We start from the raw sequence: 17,919 nt of genomic DNA, 5'->3' as shown, positions 1-17,919 counted from the left end.
GTCAGGAAGACAGCAGCAACTCAATGGGATAGTTGTGTAACAAAGAAAACAGCCTCAGTGACGTCACTCACTCAGTACACACAGAGATCTTGACTAAATTCCAGTAATTGCTCAGGAATTAGCATGACTCATACAGGGGAAATTTAGAAAAAGAAGTTCTAGCTCAGAATATGTCAAACAAATGGCCCTGAAGTTCAGTCAGTGATTATTGTTGGCATCTTACCATTCCCCTCCCTTCCTTCCTCCCCGTTTTTCCTCTTTCCTCCCTGTCTTCCTCTCTCCCTTCCTTCCTCTCTCGCCTGTCTCTTCCTTCCTTCTCTTCCTGAGAGTCTGGCAGAGTCTAGTCACACCTGTCTTCAGATCCCAGGTGTGCTTTTTCTGGGTAGGGTAACCATGGATACAGTAATTAAACTCTTCCAGTCTTACAATACTTTCCACATCTCTAAAATGAGAGCAAGTGATTCTTTACAGGACTCTTGTGAAACCTGAGTAAGATAACGTGTAAAGTGTGCACACAGTGGCTCAGTAAATGGTGGTTCCTTCTGCTTCATTTCTTCGTTTGTTATCATCCCACCCCATTTCTCAGGCTTCTGTTTTATTTCCCATTCGCTTTCTTCTGTTCCATACTTGGAGTGGCACCAGGAGCCAGTACTTGATTCCTCTGATAGCACTCCCAGTCAATACACTGCTGAGCCTTGCTGCAGAGAAAGCTCGATAGGTAAGTAGGCAATAGATAGCCAGAGATAGAGGTCTGTGGACGTAAATGATTGTCCATGCTGCCATGCTGAGTGGCAATTTCTTTCCAACTGTGAAAGAAAATTTTGTACTGGTTTTCTAGTAGACCAATTAAAATGTACTCTGCTGGGGAATTCTGTTAAGAGTTCAGCTAGCCAGTGCAGAGCAATGCTAGTCCCTGGATTTTCACAAAAGTGATGATGATGGGTGTGTTAACTAACGTTATTGTAATCATTTTGCAGTATACACGTGTCAAGTCGTCATTTTATACATGATAAACCTATATAATGTTGTATGTCAGTTACATCTCAATTAAGCTGGGAGAAAAAGATGCTTACTTGATGAGAGCAGTTATTCAAGGAATAATAACTAAATATTCATCTGATATTGAGCACCTTGAAGATCTTTATACATCCAGGCCATGGGTTGATTTTGTTTTGATTTTATCACTTTTGTGCTAAAATGTTATATTTTAAAAGCTAGCCATTTTAATTAATTTTCTTACATTTAAAAAATATAATGTAAATATTTACACATAGTATACATACGTTTATAATTACACATACATATCTCACGTTCTGGTAGCTCGATGTATCACTCCAATACACTTGGTATAAAATTCTGTAATGTCCTCACATCTCAACTAGAGGGTGCTCTGCACACACCGTTAGCAGTCAGGCTTGGGCAATGGATAAAGATCCCCAGCAAGACCTCTTTTATCAGAAAAGATTCGATCTCAACAAGTAAAATTTTTGACTTTGATCAGTTTCTCTTTTTCCTACTCCAGAAATTTTAGACTGAACAGGACCTCACCCCCTCCCCTGCAAAAACAAAAAAGTCACCTTGCCCAAGAAAATATAATGTATATCCTTCAAATATGACTAATAAAGTATGGGTTCTTCTTAAATGTTTTAGGTTAAATAAGCAATACTCACAGGTTCACAATATAGACAAGGTATATACTGTGAAGTCTCTCTTACCACCCCCCTCCACCCTTTTTATACAGACTATTCGCAGTGTTTATCATGTTGCTTTTTTTTTTTTTTTTTTTGTAGTTCTGTATTTTGGAGACCATTGTTTATCAGTATATAAAGACTCTCATTCTTTTTGGTGGCTCCATAGTATCCCACTGTGTGGCCATGTCATCTTTCATTTTTATATTCTTGTTGGTAGCTGTTTAGTTTTTTCCAACCTTTGTTATTTTAAACAAGGCTGCAGTGACTAGGAAGGCAAAAGTTGCTTTTCTTAAAGACCTGCAAGGACACAGGCTTTTCTTGATAACTTTTCTCAAGAATAACCACTTTGTGCCTCAGGGATGTCCTTACATGTTCTTGAAGTCTCCACTGCTGAAATTCCTGCCAGTCTTTCCCTTTGGATACCCACTTATGTTTTAATCGGAGGTCCCATCCTCTGTCCATTTTTCTCACAACTTCTGCATCCCTGCTTGTTCCTCACTGCCTGATTTCTTGGGTTAGTTTTTACATCACAGAGACTCTGCTGGTATGCTTGATCATCTTCTCCTCCCTATTTCCCTATTACCTCTTTTGATTTGAACCTTCCGCCTTCGTCGATCCTGGAGCAGGCTCTTCACCAAAGATGGGCTTGCAGTGGACACAGCTACTTTTTTTATTAAAAAAAAAGAAATGTTTTATTTTTTTAATGCAAAAAGGATGAAGAAGATAGTTTGCCCCTTAATCTTACCACTCAGAAATGTCTGCTGTGTATACTTTGGCATTTAGATTTCCCATCTTTCTATTGAATGCCATGAGTATAATTACATATGTGTATATATATGTAATCATTGACATCTTTTACATATATATTACTGATCTTAAATTTTTCATTAGTGTAATGAAGCTTATAGGAATTTTCTTTTGCCATGAAAATTCTTTGTAAAAATATTTATGAATCTTAATTCACTTAATGTTTTTCTTCATTACATTTTTAGATTGCTCTCTTCTTTTTTTTAGGTTATAAATAAAACTGCTGTCAACATCTTTGTACACATTCTTGGTTAAGTCAGGACTCAACTTGGCTATTAGGCATCCCAGCTGACTATCATTTGCCCTTCTTTCTGGGACTCTCTCTTTTTTTTTAAACAGACATGCATTACTCCTTAGGCTTCCAAATTGCTTTATTTCATAAGCTCAAGAAGGCAGTTTTTAAAGTAAACTAGGGTTTCGTGGGTTGAAACTGGATTAGGTTAAAGGGTTAGAGAATAGATTAACGTTTTTTGCGCCATACTATGTGTTGGGGGTTTCATATGTATTCTTCCGTGTAATTCTCAAAATGACATTGTATGAGACATTTCATGTTCTCATTTTATCGCTGAGAAAACTTGAGGCTCGGAGAGGAGGAATATCTTGCTCAAGGTCACAGAGCTGATAAAGAATAGAGCCGGGAATTGAATTCGGGTGTGCTGAATTCTAAACTCTATCTTCCTTAGATGTTTTAGTAATTCATTTAGTTTCAAAATAGTTTGGTAGAGGTCAAAGCAGTGATGTACTGGTAAAATGGTTCTTTGGAAAACAAAACAGCAACAAAGACTTGATTTGTCATGTTTACCAATTTCAGTGGTGTAAATATTCCTGCCATAGCTGATTTCAAGCTGCCAATTGTTTAATAATCCACTCATAAAATTCCTGGATGTTTAATAATCAGTGTAAGCCGATACACATGGCTCCTTCATATCACTAGGCCAGAAGTTCATTTGGCTGCCCAGCCATGATTTTCTGCACTCTGAATTATGATTGATTAGTTAAGTAAATATTGTGTCCTCAGTTGTAAGTGAGGCAACTATACACAAAGTTCTTCTAAAAAAAAAAATCAGATTTTTATGTTTTTTTTTTTTAAATTATCTGAAGTTCACTTACTATGAAGTAACATATCTCCCCACTGTTGAGAATTTTTTTTTTCACACATGTGTGGCTTCCAGGGTTTGTAACTGACTCCGGGATTTCAGTCTTTCTTAGAGCATAGGAATTAAAATCAAAAGACAGACCAGTGATAAATTGTTAGGATGTGGTCAAAGATAAAAATTTAATTTACCATGTCTGCGCTTTGTAGATTAGACTACCATCAGAATAAGTAATTGGAACCTGCTACAAACATGGTTTTAATCAATGATGGAAATAGGTGGGTAGGGGAAATGTGCAGGAATTATTCTGAGGACTTTCCAGCACCACCAGGGGGGAAACCATTTAAGAAAACCCAGATGATTTAACAGTAATAAACTGTTTCCACTCCCAACAATGGTTTTAGGAAACCAGCAGAAGCTACCGTTTTCTTTCAAAGCCCATGGCCTGCCACACCTGAGCATTTCCACTAACAGTGGGTCTGCGTGGTGCCTGAGGCCCTGCTGATGCCATTGGCAGCAGTCTGTTTGACATTGGTCATTGCCACACAGGGACATTGGACTAGACAGTCCTCACAAATATATTAGTGACTGAGACAGGCAATCTGGGGATGATCTGTGCTTTTGTGCAGGGACTTTTTGGTGGTAGGAAGAACCTTTGAAGATGACTTAGTCTTGGCTTAGGATTTTCCAGCTGTGGTCTGATGTGTAGGTAAATCTCCATCTTGAACCAGGGTAGGAGGCATTCCTGCTCAGTTGGTAATTTTTTTTTAAAGACTTATTTATTTAACTTTTTTTGGGGTGGGGGCTGTGATGGGTCTTCGTTGCTGCACATGGGCATTCTCTATTGGGCTGAGCAGGGGCTACTCTTCGTTGTAGTGACCAGACTTCTCATTGCGGTGGCTTCTCTCGTGTCGAGCACAGGCTCTAGGCACATGAGCTTCAGTAGTCACAGCATGTGGCTCACAGCATTTAGTTGTTGTGCAGCATGTGGGATTGTGGGATCTTCCTGGACCAGGGATCGAACAGGTATCCCTTGCTTTGCAAGGTGCATTCTTAAGCACTGGACCACCAGGGAAGCCCTCAAAGGGCTTTGACAAAGGATGATGACCTGTCATCATCAGCACTCTCATTATGAGGAGCCACCTTATTAAAAGAGAAGTCCAGTGGACTCTAGTTGGATTTTTATTTCAAGGCGTTGTTTCTCCAACACATGCTGACATAGACAATGGGGTGGTTTTAGCTTTTGGATATAAGCATGATCTTATTGTTTCCACTGGCAGTAGTGTGGGTGAAGAAATGGGATTGAATTTGTCCCATCTGCTCTGTCCTACGTGTATCTGAGTCTGTGTTTGAAACAACAAAAACAACACAACACCTCGCTGGTACCAGCTGGATGGCTCCATTCTCTCATGAGCACTCTGGTTTGGGCTCCCTCTGAGTTGACCAAGGATGACTGCAGTCTTCTTTCTATCATCTTAAAGGTGCAGCTAATAGTGCTTGTTCTCTGGAATCCTCTACTTTCCTATTACAACCTCAGCCTTGTTTCTTAAGGAAAAAAAATTCAGGAGGAAAAATGTAGGCATTGGTTTAAATACACTCAGGGCCTTGTGGAGTATGTTGCCATTTACTGTCCATTTCAGTGGTGCCTAAACCATTCCAGGGGAGCTGAGCTGTGGCCTCACCTTGCTCAGTGAAGACAGAGTTTTTTTCTCATTGTTCATGGTCTGCATGCATGTATTATTCCCTGAATTGTAGGTGTGGAAAAGTTCTGCTATGTCATTGACTTCATTGCTCTTGTTTGGCCACGAGAAACAGTCTCATCTGCTTTGTGAATCCCTCATTAGAGCTATCTCCTCAAATGGACTAATTCCTTTCTCTCTTCACAGATATTGCGTTTTGATAGTAGAAAAGGAAGAGGGGTAGATATGGTGCCTCGCAAAGTGGGGAGCAGTGAAGCCTTGATTTCTGCTTGCAGAGTGCGTAGTCCAGTTGAAAGGGATGTGTAATCATTTGGGGAATCGAGTCTGCTCTGGCTCTTGGCTCCCTGAACCTTTTCATCATCTGGACGCCAGATAAAATACAGATGTTCTGAGCTAGAAACACAGCACAGACTATTTTCCTCTTGGCTTGCACTGCCTCTTAAATGCCTGCATGCCAGACAAACTCGTTTTCAGCATTTTGGTTCAGCTATAATTCACGGAAGATATCCCAATCTGGAATGAATGATTTTCTTTCCAGCTCTGTCTCTGAAATCAGCCCGCATTCTTGGTGGCCTTTGGCTGCTGGGTTTGTGATGGTGTCTGAGCTGCTTCTTGCGTTAAGTCACGTAGGCGACACTGTCATTGTAGACAGCAGCTGTGGACATCCTTCCTCTGAGACTTAGCAAGAGGCTTTTCTCCTGCCCCAGATCATCCCTCCCTCCAGCTCTTACAAGACTCATCCCAAGCAGACCTGCTTTCAGCTGCTGCTGCTTCTGCACTGAAATGACCTTTTTAAACAAATCCTTGCCTTGAAATCAAGACAGAGAGCATCTCTTGTTTTCATCGGCGTCTCTGCATGGAGTGTGAGTCAGATTTTTCCAGCAGGAGGAGGATTTTGTTTTTTAACCACCTCAGACATGGAGAGGCCACTGCAAGGTTGTAATTACCTTACCAGGAAGCCCGTGACCAAGGCTTCAGGGTCTGGCGGCCACTTCTGAAGACTCAGGTGGGAATGAATACATGTAGGTCTTTACTGTTAGACTCCAAGCTCCCACACTTTTTCTCCCTCCTGCCCCCTTCAAGCCCACCTGCTTCCCACATCTGCAACTAGAGAGGGTAAATTTTAAAAGGTAAACTTGAATGATGGCAAGTTCTAATAATCCAGCCAGAAAGACAAGCCATTTTAGCTGAAGTTCCCATGCTTTACAGTGATTCTTTTTTGTCTCGAGGCTTCTTAGGTGGCACAGTGATAAGGAATCCACCTGGCAGTGCAGTAGATACAAGAGACCTGGGTTTGACCCCTGGGTCAGGAAAATTCCCTCAAGTAGGAAATAGCAACCCACTCCAGTATTCTTGCCTGGAAAATTCCGTGGACAAAGGAGCCTGGTGGGATACAGCCCATGGAGTCTCAAAGAGTCAGACATGACTTACTGACTAAGCACTGCCTTGTCTAACCAGACAGGCTGTCCCACTAGTGATTTTCTTTCCTCTTTTTTATAAAGAGATATATGAATGTCATCGAAGCTATTCTGAAATCTTTGAGAAAATGGTAGTCATTTCTCTTTCTCTGTGTGCTCTGCAGCCCACTCCACCCAGCTAGAAACACAAGTGGCCAGATCAGTTGTCAGTTGCCCTTTGGTGTTTCCCTTCTGACCAAGGGCTTCCCAGGTGACTCAGTGGTAAAGAATCCGCCTGCAATTCAGGAGACGTGGGTTTGATCCCTGGATGGGGAAGATCCCCTGGGGGAAGAAATGGCAACCCACTCCAGTATTCTTGCCTGGGAAATCCCACAGAGGAGCCTGTGGGCTACAATCCTTGGGGCCGCAAAGAATCAGACACGACTGAGCGACTAAACAGCAGCAGCTCCTGACCAAATGCCAGCCACACCCTCCTGCCCTTTCCTGTGGTTAGTATCACAGAGGCTCCGGGATACCACACTTTAGTTTCACTGCCTAGCCTGCATCTCTTGGGTATCCTGAAAGCAAGGGTTTGGAGTGAGGGGAGGGGGAGGAGACAGCTGGACACCTGCGATCCCTCTTGGGGGGCACATACCATTCCAGAAGCTGCCTTCCTCCTGGGTCTGGTCGTGACGCACACATGTCCCCCGCAGCAGCTGCAGGCCTTCTCGGCAGCTGCTGCACTGATTGTGGCCAAGGCCGGTGCAGGTTTCGCAGGCTTGGTGGCAGGGCTCACAGTCTCCCATCTCTGGGTCACCGTAGAAGCCAGGGCCACAGTTCCTCACACAGCTGCCCTCTACGTGAGAATATAAGACAGGAAGCCTGAAGTGGAAGCCTGGCTGGCTGAGCCGGGTGCTCTGAGCAGGGCCAAGTTCTAAACAGGCCAAAGGGAGGCTGAGGAACATTTTTTAATCTTTAAAGAAACCGTGATGACATTCGCATATTCCAACCCAAGAATCGTGTCTTAATAAATCCAACACTTTAAGTCCTCTTTCAACTGAAAATTTAAGTTGGCTATCAAGGGTTGGGAGCATAAAAACTTTTATGTTCTCAAGACCTTGAAAAATTGCAGATAAAATGATCTCCACACATACAGAACCCCTGAAGGTCACTGTGTCTGCCCCACTGTCTCTCCCAATGGAAGACTCACAGTGTATTTCCTTCCCAACCATTCATTTCCATCATAGTCAATGAACTGACTTAAATCTAAGACTAAAAGATCTTATTTAACTTTTACAGTGCAGGGAATATAGAACATGAATAAAGTCTCAAGGAAAGAGTCATGTTCTGAATGTTCCAGGTGACTTCAGTTCCAAAGCATTTATTTCTCTTCAGTGTCTGTCCCTCCCCTCCACTCACTCTGCTTTCTGTCAGCTTGGAGATGCTTGAGAGTAATTAGTGAAGTAGGAAATATGCTTCACTAATAAAAGCAGAAGGAAGCAGTCCTGACTAACGATTATTTTCAAACCAAAGTAAAATTCCTCCTTGGACAAGAGGCATAAGAAGACTGTAAAACCTATCCGACGAGCTCTCGTGTTTCTGAATAGTTCTGGAGCCTTGTTCTCACTTTGTACCATGCCTGTTTTCAAGCTTGGGGCTTCCCTGGTGGCTCAGAGGGTAAAGAATCTGCCTGCAATGCAGGAGACCGGGGTTCGATTCCTGGGTTGGGAAGATCCCCTGGAGAAGGGAATGGCAACCCACTCCAGTATTTTTGCCTGGAGAATTCCATGGACATAGGAGCATGGCAGGCTACCATCCATAGGGTCGCAAAGAGTTGGACGCGACTGAGCAACTATTTTCAGGCTTACCCAAGAGGAAGAAGCCCTCTTCACACCAGTAACACTCATTCTGGTCACAGTTGCCACAGTTGGTATCACACGCCTTGCATTCAAATTCTTCCCTGTAGGTCTTCTCAGGACAGGTTTTATAACAGTGGTCTTTGAACCTGGGGAGATAAGATGTAGTTTCTTCTGTGAGCTATGTTAACATATTAATATTTCTCTTTATCACCATAATTTAATCTCCTTATGTGTCTACACATCATTTCTTTTGAAGTTATAATCTTTTCTCCCTTAATAACTTAAAATATAAGTGACATACACATTACATTAATTCCAGGTATACAACATAATAATTCAGTATTTGTATATATTGCAAAATGACCACCACAGCAAGTCTAGTTAACATCTGTTATCATAGTTACAGAATTATTTTTCTAATGATAGGAACATTCAGGATCTATTTTCTTAGCAATTTTCAAATATTGTACATCATTAAATTTTTTATTGAGGAATAGTTGATGTACAATATTATGTATTTCAAGTGTATCATGTAGTGATTCATAATTTTTAAAGATTATATTACATTTATAGTTATAAAATATTAGCTATATTTCCCATGTGTACAGTGCATTCTTGTAAATTATTTATTTTCTACATATATTGTGCATCATTTTTAAATTGAGGTCTATTAATTTACTATATTGTGTTTCAGTGTAGAGCAAAGTGATATATATATATATATATACTGAATATACATATACACACATATATGCACATATATGTACACACATATACATATATATGTACACACATATATACTGAATATGCACATACATATACACATATATGTATACACATATATACACATGTATGTACATATGTACATATATGTGTATATACATATATATTGAATGTACGTATACATAATATACATATATATGTGTGTATATATATATATATACACACATGTGTATCTTCTCCTTTAGATTCAGTTTTATATTTATATTCTTTTTAAGCTTCCTTTTCATTATAGGTTATTACAAGATGTTGAGTAGAGTTCCCTTTGCTATAGAGTAGGTCCTTGTTTTCTCTCTTATATATAGTAGTGTGTGTGTGTGTCCAGTCCCTCAGTCATGTCTGACTCTTTGCAGCCCCACAGGACTGTAGCCCACCAGGCTCCTCTGTCCATGGGTTCTCCAGGCAAGAATACTGGAGTGGGTTGCCACTTCCTTCTATAGGAGATCTTCCGACCCAGGGATCAGAATTGTGTCTCTTGCATCTCCTGCATTGGCAGGCAGATTCTTTACCACTAGTACCAGCTGGGAAGCCCCTATATACAGTAATTTGTGTATGTTAATGCCAAACTTCTAATTTATCTCTCTATCTGCATTACACATTGTTTTTAACAGGTGTCCATATTTGGGTTCAAGGGAGAAAACTTGGTCTGGTGTTTGTGTGTGTGTCATTAATCACCTCCCTCTAAACTTCAAGTGCCCTTTATTGGGACTTCAGGGAGGGGCCTAGGAAGAAGGAGAAGGGTATATTTATTCATGGAGTACTGATTATGTGTCAGGTATTAGCTCACTTAAACCTCTGCACAATCCCCATATGGTAGCTGTTACATATCTTTAATTTCCAGATAAGGGAACTGTAATTCCCTTAAAATTACATAGGTAAATCACATAGGTAAGAGGGGGACTGGGATTCTACCCAAGGTCTGTTTGAACAGACAACTTGTGTGCTTTTGCCGCCTGGCACTCCCCAGGTCTGAAACAAGTCAGTGTTGAGTTCAAGTAGTCTCATGAGTCCATGATGTCTATTACCAGATTATTGGTATTACCCAAGCTTTTCTGTATTTATCGTTTTATATAGATCATTTCTTATTCTTGTTCTATGGTAAAACATTGTAATTCAGACTCCATTGAGGTTCATTTGAAGGGGGAGTGGAATGAAGTTGACCTTTGCCCTCACACTGTCAAAAAGATATCACAGGGAAGCTTTGTATTTCTTCCTTAACAACATCTATTGTGCAATGTTTAATTAGCTGTATGACTGCATATCATAAAGGGCTATAATATGTATTTCTGGAAACAAATGTCTGATGTTTTATGCTTAGTGATGCTGGCCATGTTCTTTCAGTGTATTTGTTTCTCAGGGGGTTTTATGAAATGTGTTCATTAGTGCGCAATGCTGAAGTGGAGAGGTGGGCTCCAAAGTCCAACAGAGGAAACAGCTCTCAGGTGACAGAGGATGTAGGTGCAGATGAAGGGGTGTGTTCTGGTATCAAAGTGAAGAAGGCAGACAGGGTAGAGCTAGGCTGGAGGGGTGTTGGTTGTTGTTTAGTTACTAAGTTGTGTCCAACTGTTTTGTGACGCCATGGACTGAAGCCCTCTAGACTCCTCTGTCCATGAAATTCTTCCCAGGAAAGAATACTGGAATGGGTTGCTATTTGCTTCAGGGGATCTTCCCTACCCAGGGGTCACACCCGTGTCTCCTGCATCGCAGGTGGATTCTTTACCATCTGAGCCACCAGGCAAGACCCAAGGTGGAGGGATGCAGAGCTGTAATAGGGACAAAGAGAATTACCCACCTGCTTCTGCATGGTTGCTATTTTTTTAATTTGAGTCTGAGTTCTCCTTTCTTGGGTCCTAGAGGAACATTTTGTAGCTTCAACCATGTGACCTTGTCAAGAAATGCTTGCATTTCTGCTCTTCATGTCTGCTGCGGGTTCGTGTGGTGGACCACATGCCAGCTATGAATGTGCTGACAAAAGACTGGCTGCTCATTGAGTGTCATCTGGTCTACCTTACAATAATCAAGTCTAGACTCCTATTTAAATGGGACAGTAATTTAAATCATTCAGTCAGGAGGATGTAGAGACATAGTCAATGTAGAGAATACTAGGCAATTCTGGAAAAGTTGAATTAAAACCATAAGTTTAAGTAATGCTGAGGTTAATAGATTATTTTTAGTATGTCTCAGCTTGTTGGGTTTCCCTTCTCTCCCATTGTCCTCACCCCTTTTAACCTCTTTCTACCCGCCACCACATTTTGAGTTCTTGGAATCTGATGGAGGAGAAAGGCCAGGTGGTGACAGAAGGAGTCAGCCCACCAAAGTGGAGGCGACCCAAACATAGACCACCCCAAAGAGCCTTGTCTCCCTTCTTTTCTTAGTTTTCCTTCCAAGATAGGCACCAATGTATCCTGGAAGGCTGACAAGAATAGGAGGGGGAGGTGATACTGAGACATAACATCCTTGATTTGTGGATTTGTATCAGAGAACTTTGGGGGTGATGGTTATCTGCATTTCATTTAACCTAGTGGTCTTCATCTCTCATTGCCTGTAGGGGGATTAAGAGCTTAACAAACACCTGGCTTCATCCTGGACTGTCTGTCCTTTAGAACGAGGTCTCCACGCAGACATTTGGAAACAACTTGCTTGGGGTCTAGTGTATTATTAAAGTCTGTCCATAAACAGCAAGGTCTGAATCTTGGTAACCCATGGCAAGATTCCTAGACACCAGTGTCACGCTGGGTGACTTCCAGGACCAAGAGAGAGAGGGCCTCCTTTCGAGGCAAGAAAACAGCTGGGCTCTTATTGCTAAATCCAAGAATTGTTCATTAATAGCTTGACAAGAGAGAGTTGCTTCAGGCTGCAGGGCCTCTTTGCTTTAATCACTGGATTTAAGATTAAGTCAGTAATGCTTAAACTGTAGAAAAAGTTAGTGCCATGGAAAAAAAAAAAAAAAAAACAGACTTACATGTAGTACCCTGTAGCGCATGATGTGCAGGTTCCTGGATCATCTGGGAAAAAATTATAATAATCAAAATAATAATCATCGAGTTCATCATTTGAAAAACTGAGTTTTAGAAAAATTGTGGCTTGAAACACATACTTATGGGATGGTTTCACAAAATGTACTGTCTAGAAATGTTTCAGTAGATTGCACCATTTTTAAATTAGTAACAAGATGTACACTATGATTTATCTTTATTAAAGCTAGTAAAATAAGAGTTCTCATAAAAACTTGGCCCTGACTTTCAAGGAGGAATAGGTCCAAGCTACTGGGTCTTCAAATTGTTGCTCATGAATGATCTACATAAAGAAGCTCCTGACCACAACCTAGGTAAAGGCTTCTGGTGTGTCCACACACACATTTGGAAGGGACTGCAAGCTTCCGACCTGAATGGGGGATTTTAATTGAGTTACCCCTTAATGGCAATGTGAGGGAATCTCATCTGGGAGGCTTCTTTGAAATCTGGGTAAGTATTTATTTATTTTTCTAATACAGTATATCCTTTTGTTCTGCTCTTCATTGCCCTCTTAAAGAAACTGTCCTGTTCGCATTAAGTACAGTGATTCATTGTGTCCCTGTTGGCTCAGAGGACTCTTTCCTACAACTTTCAGGTGACTTAATGAGAAAGAAAGGACTTTGCGAATCACTGACTTAGACTGTTTCTCTCACCTGTCCCTCCCTGGAAGATCCCAACTCCAAGGTCCAGTTATTAAGACAATTTGGTGACTTCCTCTGGCCTGAAGTTCTTGTGAGTGACAGAGTTACTTCCAGTAAGTTCTTTCTGTGATCTAACTTATACTCTAAGTTTGCTCTTTTCATTCTAAAAGGAGATAGAAAACAGTTGCTCCTTTCTGAAATGTGCATCTTGGTATATGAGGATTTATGTCCATCTAGTCAAGGCTGTGGTTTTTCCAGTAGTCATGTATGAATGTGAGAGTTGGACTGTGAAGAAAGCTCGCACCGAAGAATTGATGCTTTTGAACTGTAGTGTTGGAGAAGACTCCTTGGACTACAAGGAGATCCAACCAGTCCATCCTAAAGGAGATCAGTCCTGGGTGTTCTTTGGAAGGACTGATGCTGAAGCTGAAACTCCAATACTTTGGCCACCTCATGTGAAGAGTTGACTCATTGGAAAAATCCCTGATGCTGGGAGAGATTGGGGTCAGGAGGAGAAGGGGATGACAGAGGATGAGATGGCTGGATGGCATCACCGACTTGGTGGACATGAGTTTGAGTAAACTCCAGGAATTGGTGATGGACAGGGAGGCCTGGTGTGCTGCGATTCATGGGGTCGTGAAGAGTTGGACACAACTGAGTGACTGAACTGAACTGAACTAACTTTATTTAAACTAAATATTGGATTGGCCCAAAAGTTCATTTGAGATGTTATAGAAAAACCCAAACAAACTTTTGGGCCAACCCAATAAAATTATGTCCTTTGAACTTTCTGCTTGGTTTTCCTTTCTAATCTAATTTAGGCTTTATTCTGGTTCTTGAGAAGTCTGCTCCTTGATGGCAGAGTCAACTTCATCTGAGTCAGACTTTCATCTTGGCTCCTCCTAAACACTGCTGTGTATCACGCATACTGTGACTAATACATGTGCCGAAAATTAGTGGAAAAATTTCTAGAAGAGGTTCTACCATGTAAGCAGGGATCCCTAGAACCTTCTGGAAACAGTCTAGTGATGATACCATGGAGAGGGCACTGGCCTAGGAACTGGGCTACCTGTGTTTAATTTGAAGTTTTCACCCTGGCTCAACTGTTTTATGAACTTGCATAAGTATCACTCTACTTTCTGGGTGCTGATTTCTGCAGGTATAAAATGATTCCGTTGGATAAGACTGTTGCTAAGCCTCCCCCAAAGTCAAATATTCTGAAGCTAAGTCTAGCAGGAGTAGGCAATCTATGGCCTACTCGGGCGGGCCCCTTTTGTTTGCATATTGTGTGTGAATTCTTCCATGCCATAGCCTCAGAGTGGTTGAAACAGAGTTAGAAAGTATTTACTGTCTGTCACTTACATGTGCTGGCCCTTGGCTGTAGCACTGTTGGCTTATGACTTGGTCATGCTCACCTCTGTTAGATAACATGGATGCAAACATTATTATCTTAACAGCTTGTCCCAGAGTTCCTCTAAAGAGCTGTCTATATTTAGGAAAATATCTTGTTAAGCCACTTGGGATACAAGTTTAATCAGAATGATTAAACAAGAGCCAAGACAATCAAGGAGATAGCCAGGCCCTTCTGCAGGAGGCCATGATTTGCTAATGGGAGGGAAATAGTTTTTTGTGTCTGGGTCAGCATGGTTTGCTGTAGGGTGACCAGAGCAGGACAGTAAAGTGAACCATAAACCAGGCGAATTGTGTCATCATGGAAAGGAAAAGCTCACTGGAATTTGTGGAATTCTCAGGAGTGGGCTTTATGCTTCTACAATCCATTGACTGGGGATCTGAGTCCTTTTTAAGAGGGTGCAAAAGTCCCAGTGAGCACTAATGGTTATATTGGGTAAGTTTATTTCCCACTATGAGTCTGTGTTTACATCTGCATTCTTTTTAGTCCTCTTAAAGAAATTGCTACTACTCGGCTTGCATTTGGGCAGCTTTCCTCTTCCCTGCCTGTCCTCAATGAACATATTTGACTCTGACAGTTTTGCTAATTTGGCAAGGGCTGAGGAAATTCTAATCCTGTTCTCTAATGTTCTGGCCATCCCTCCCATCTAGGAACTTAATGAGTTTGCTCTCTGCTCCCTTAAGCAGGTCACTGTTGAAAATGTGAAACAGAATCAAGCCTCAGAAATGTGCATACCAATGTAATCTCCAGTCTAGGGACTTTTCCAGCCCAGTTGCATAGTGAATTTGGTACCCTTACAACAGTTTGCATAAATGAATAATGCATAGAACAAGAACTCTGTCTTATAACAGCTTATGAATGCCCATTAGTCTTGCTCATTATTACCAGTTCTAAAGCATAAGAATTGTTGAGAAAAAATTTTCTACCCCAGAAGATTCACAAGTCAGACATAACCTAAATGGATTTAGCTTGACCACTGGGAGGCAGCTGCTATGGGATTAAGGTAAGGTAACAATCCCAAACCTGGAAGTTGACTCTAAATCAAGTTGGCATTTGGATGGTAAGGAGGGCTTAAGGAAGAAAGAGACATTTTCCTGACTTTGTGTGTGTGTGTGTGTGTGTGTGTGTGTTGGGGTGGTGGTTGAAGAGTCTAAACAAGCTAGAATTGTTAACTGTCTTGGAAGGTGTCGTCCAGAGTAGGGTATTTAAATAGATCTGGTTATTTGATCTCGTCAAACTTGAGCTGAGAGAGCATATTTTGAGAAGGGATGGTGCAAATTCAGACAGATCACAGTGAGAGCCTTCTACTTTTGAAAAAAATCTTCAGAAACAGCCACTGACTTTCAGCTGCTTACATCCCAGCTAAGGAGAATGTGTGAGCAGATGCCTTGTCAAGACGTCCCTTCTTGCAAAAATTTGTTTTATTGTCTCATTTTTACAGGATGGGCTGGGACGGATAGGACTACTGTGTCCACTCTGTCTGGAGAGAGCTTCGTGATTCTCTGCGTCCCTTTTCCATAGTTTCCTTGGAGACCAGCAGGGCTGGAGCCCAGCATGAGTGCACTGTCCTTGTGGAGACATTGACTTCTGCTGTCAGCGCCACCTTCAGTGGTCAGCTTACATTCTCTGCCATTTTATTACATTCTCAGTAATACCTATAGCCTTTACCATTGAGTTGGGTGGATCAGGCCACATCAGGAGTTAGTAGTTCTTAATTACCAACTATATTGGAAAAGGGGTATTTTAAACTTGAGATGGAGCTGAACATTTAAAAATGTCCAGAGAAAAATAATTTATTTTTATGGTTTACATAAACTTTGAGCCACATAATTAAAAATACATACAAGTTAAAATGATTCTAGTTTGCTTTTTCTAAACTTGTTTCTTATTGTGTGTTTATTTTTCATCTGAGGGAGGCAGAGGAAACTTGGTATCCTAAGAATAGCCTTTTATTAATATCATGTAATATCTAGATATGCCAGAATTAGCCAGGAGTTATAGAGATTGTTTAGGCAGAATTGACTCTCTGCAGAACTGTAGGGAAAAGTTAATGTCAAGGTGCTCCCAACTTAGTTATGGTTGTTTTTCTCAAAATTCATTTTCAGGCTCCTAGGACTTTTATCCACACCCTATGCTAGCCAGGCCTCTATCTTCTACTGGCTATTGAAACCTATCTGGCCCCTGTCCCATCACTGCAAAGACCTACTAGGTTACTGCATAGGATTCTAGACTAATGGGTGTGTTAAACTTGCAGTCTTGGGAGGCTCCTAAACCTCAGTCTCTTCTCGGGTGTCCTAGATTCATTAGGGTCCTTCTACTGTGGCCTCTTAGACCATGTCCGTAAAGATGCCATAAAACAGTGCCCACCTCATTGTAATTCAACATACCCCAGATGCTTGCTTGCTTTTCTCAGATGGTTCCAACTTTTGGACTCAGTCACCTTCTTGGGTCCAGTCACCTATATCCTAGGCTTGAGAAAATCTGGGGCTTTACCTGCCTTCCCAGTGCCTCCTACATTCAGGCAGAGCATTAGACCAAACTGATGCTCCCCCCATATTTTATAGGTTTCTAGTCCCAATAACTTTCCAAAGCTCCATAACAACACAAATCAAAAGCAGTAATCTCCATATTTTTTGAAATGTTTAAAAAAATTAGCATGTGCCTGCAATGCATATATGTCTGTCTAAATTATTTATATGTACTGGTGCATGAATATTTTACATATGTTAGAAAGGCATGCCAAAGTAGAAGATTTAAGAGGATAACATAATTTTGAATACAAATTCTGTATTTTTATATAGCCCTAATGGATTGTCTTGCATACTTTAGAGACTGCTCACTCAGGCCCACCTAACCAAAAGCTGTATCTGAGCTAATGAATTCATATATTAAACTCCCCAAAATGTGTCTTACATTTGGTTCCTTAAAGTTATAATTGAAAGGAATGGCTTTCCAATGGGTTCACTCGTATGCATATGTCTAAGGACTGCCTGCTCTTGACTTCCAGCCCCTATTTATAGACAGACTATATAATTCTAATCAACTTGTTCATCTAGCACTTTTGGGTTGAAAGAAAAGTTGAAAATACAGATATGAATGAGCATGCTTTAATGATGGGGCTGGGTGCCACTTTCTCTACCTTTCCACCACCCTCTATAGATTTAGTACACAAATTTATTTCTCTAGATGAAAATAACCAGGTCTCATATCCCTGCAAAAGACAGCCTAAAAGTTCTTCTGTTGGGAACAAGTTAAAAAAATATGGCACATTTGTATAAGATGGGCTAGTACAAAACCATTCAAATTCTGTTTTTCGTGAGTGTTTAGAGATATGAAAACATTTTCATGATAGGCTAGGTGAAATAGGATGATAATCCATATCTAGTACATGCATAATCTATCCATCTATATGTATGTATAGATACAACTTTATAAAAAATCAGAAGAAAAAGCTAAAATGTTAATAGTAGTCATCTGTGATTTCATTTGTGTGTCTGTCTATGTTTCTATTTTCCTAATAAATGT

The 17,919-nt window shown here is 40.9% G+C and overlaps 1 protein-coding gene across 2 annotated transcripts in view; it reads right to left on the bottom strand.

The window, feature by feature from the left end:
- Positions 1 to 17,919, bottom strand: part of PCSK5 (proprotein convertase subtilisin/kexin type 5) — a 519,637-nt gene that overhangs the window by 40,006 nt on the left and 461,712 nt on the right. For both annotated transcript variants that reach the window (XM_027549490.1, XM_027549491.1), the window contains 3 exons: positions 12,291 to 12,333; positions 8,558 to 8,694; positions 7,345 to 7,545 (listed from right to left, as the gene is read on the bottom strand). In XM_027549490.1, coding sequence (XP_027405291.1) covers positions 7,345 to 7,545; positions 8,558 to 8,694; positions 12,291 to 12,333 — 381 coding nt within the window. The remainder of the gene's footprint in view (positions 1 to 7,344; positions 7,546 to 8,557; positions 8,695 to 12,290; positions 12,334 to 17,919) is intronic.

The sequence above is a fragment of the Bos indicus x Bos taurus genome, chromosome 8, assembly GCF_003369695.1.
Source record: "Bos indicus x Bos taurus breed Angus x Brahman F1 hybrid chromosome 8, Bos_hybrid_MaternalHap_v2.0, whole genome shotgun sequence".
Classification (NCBI taxonomy): domain Eukaryota; kingdom Metazoa; phylum Chordata; class Mammalia; order Artiodactyla; family Bovidae; genus Bos; species Bos indicus x Bos taurus.
The sequence above is the reverse complement of the archived record's forward strand: the minus strand, read 5'-3'. Positions and strand labels throughout refer to the sequence as shown.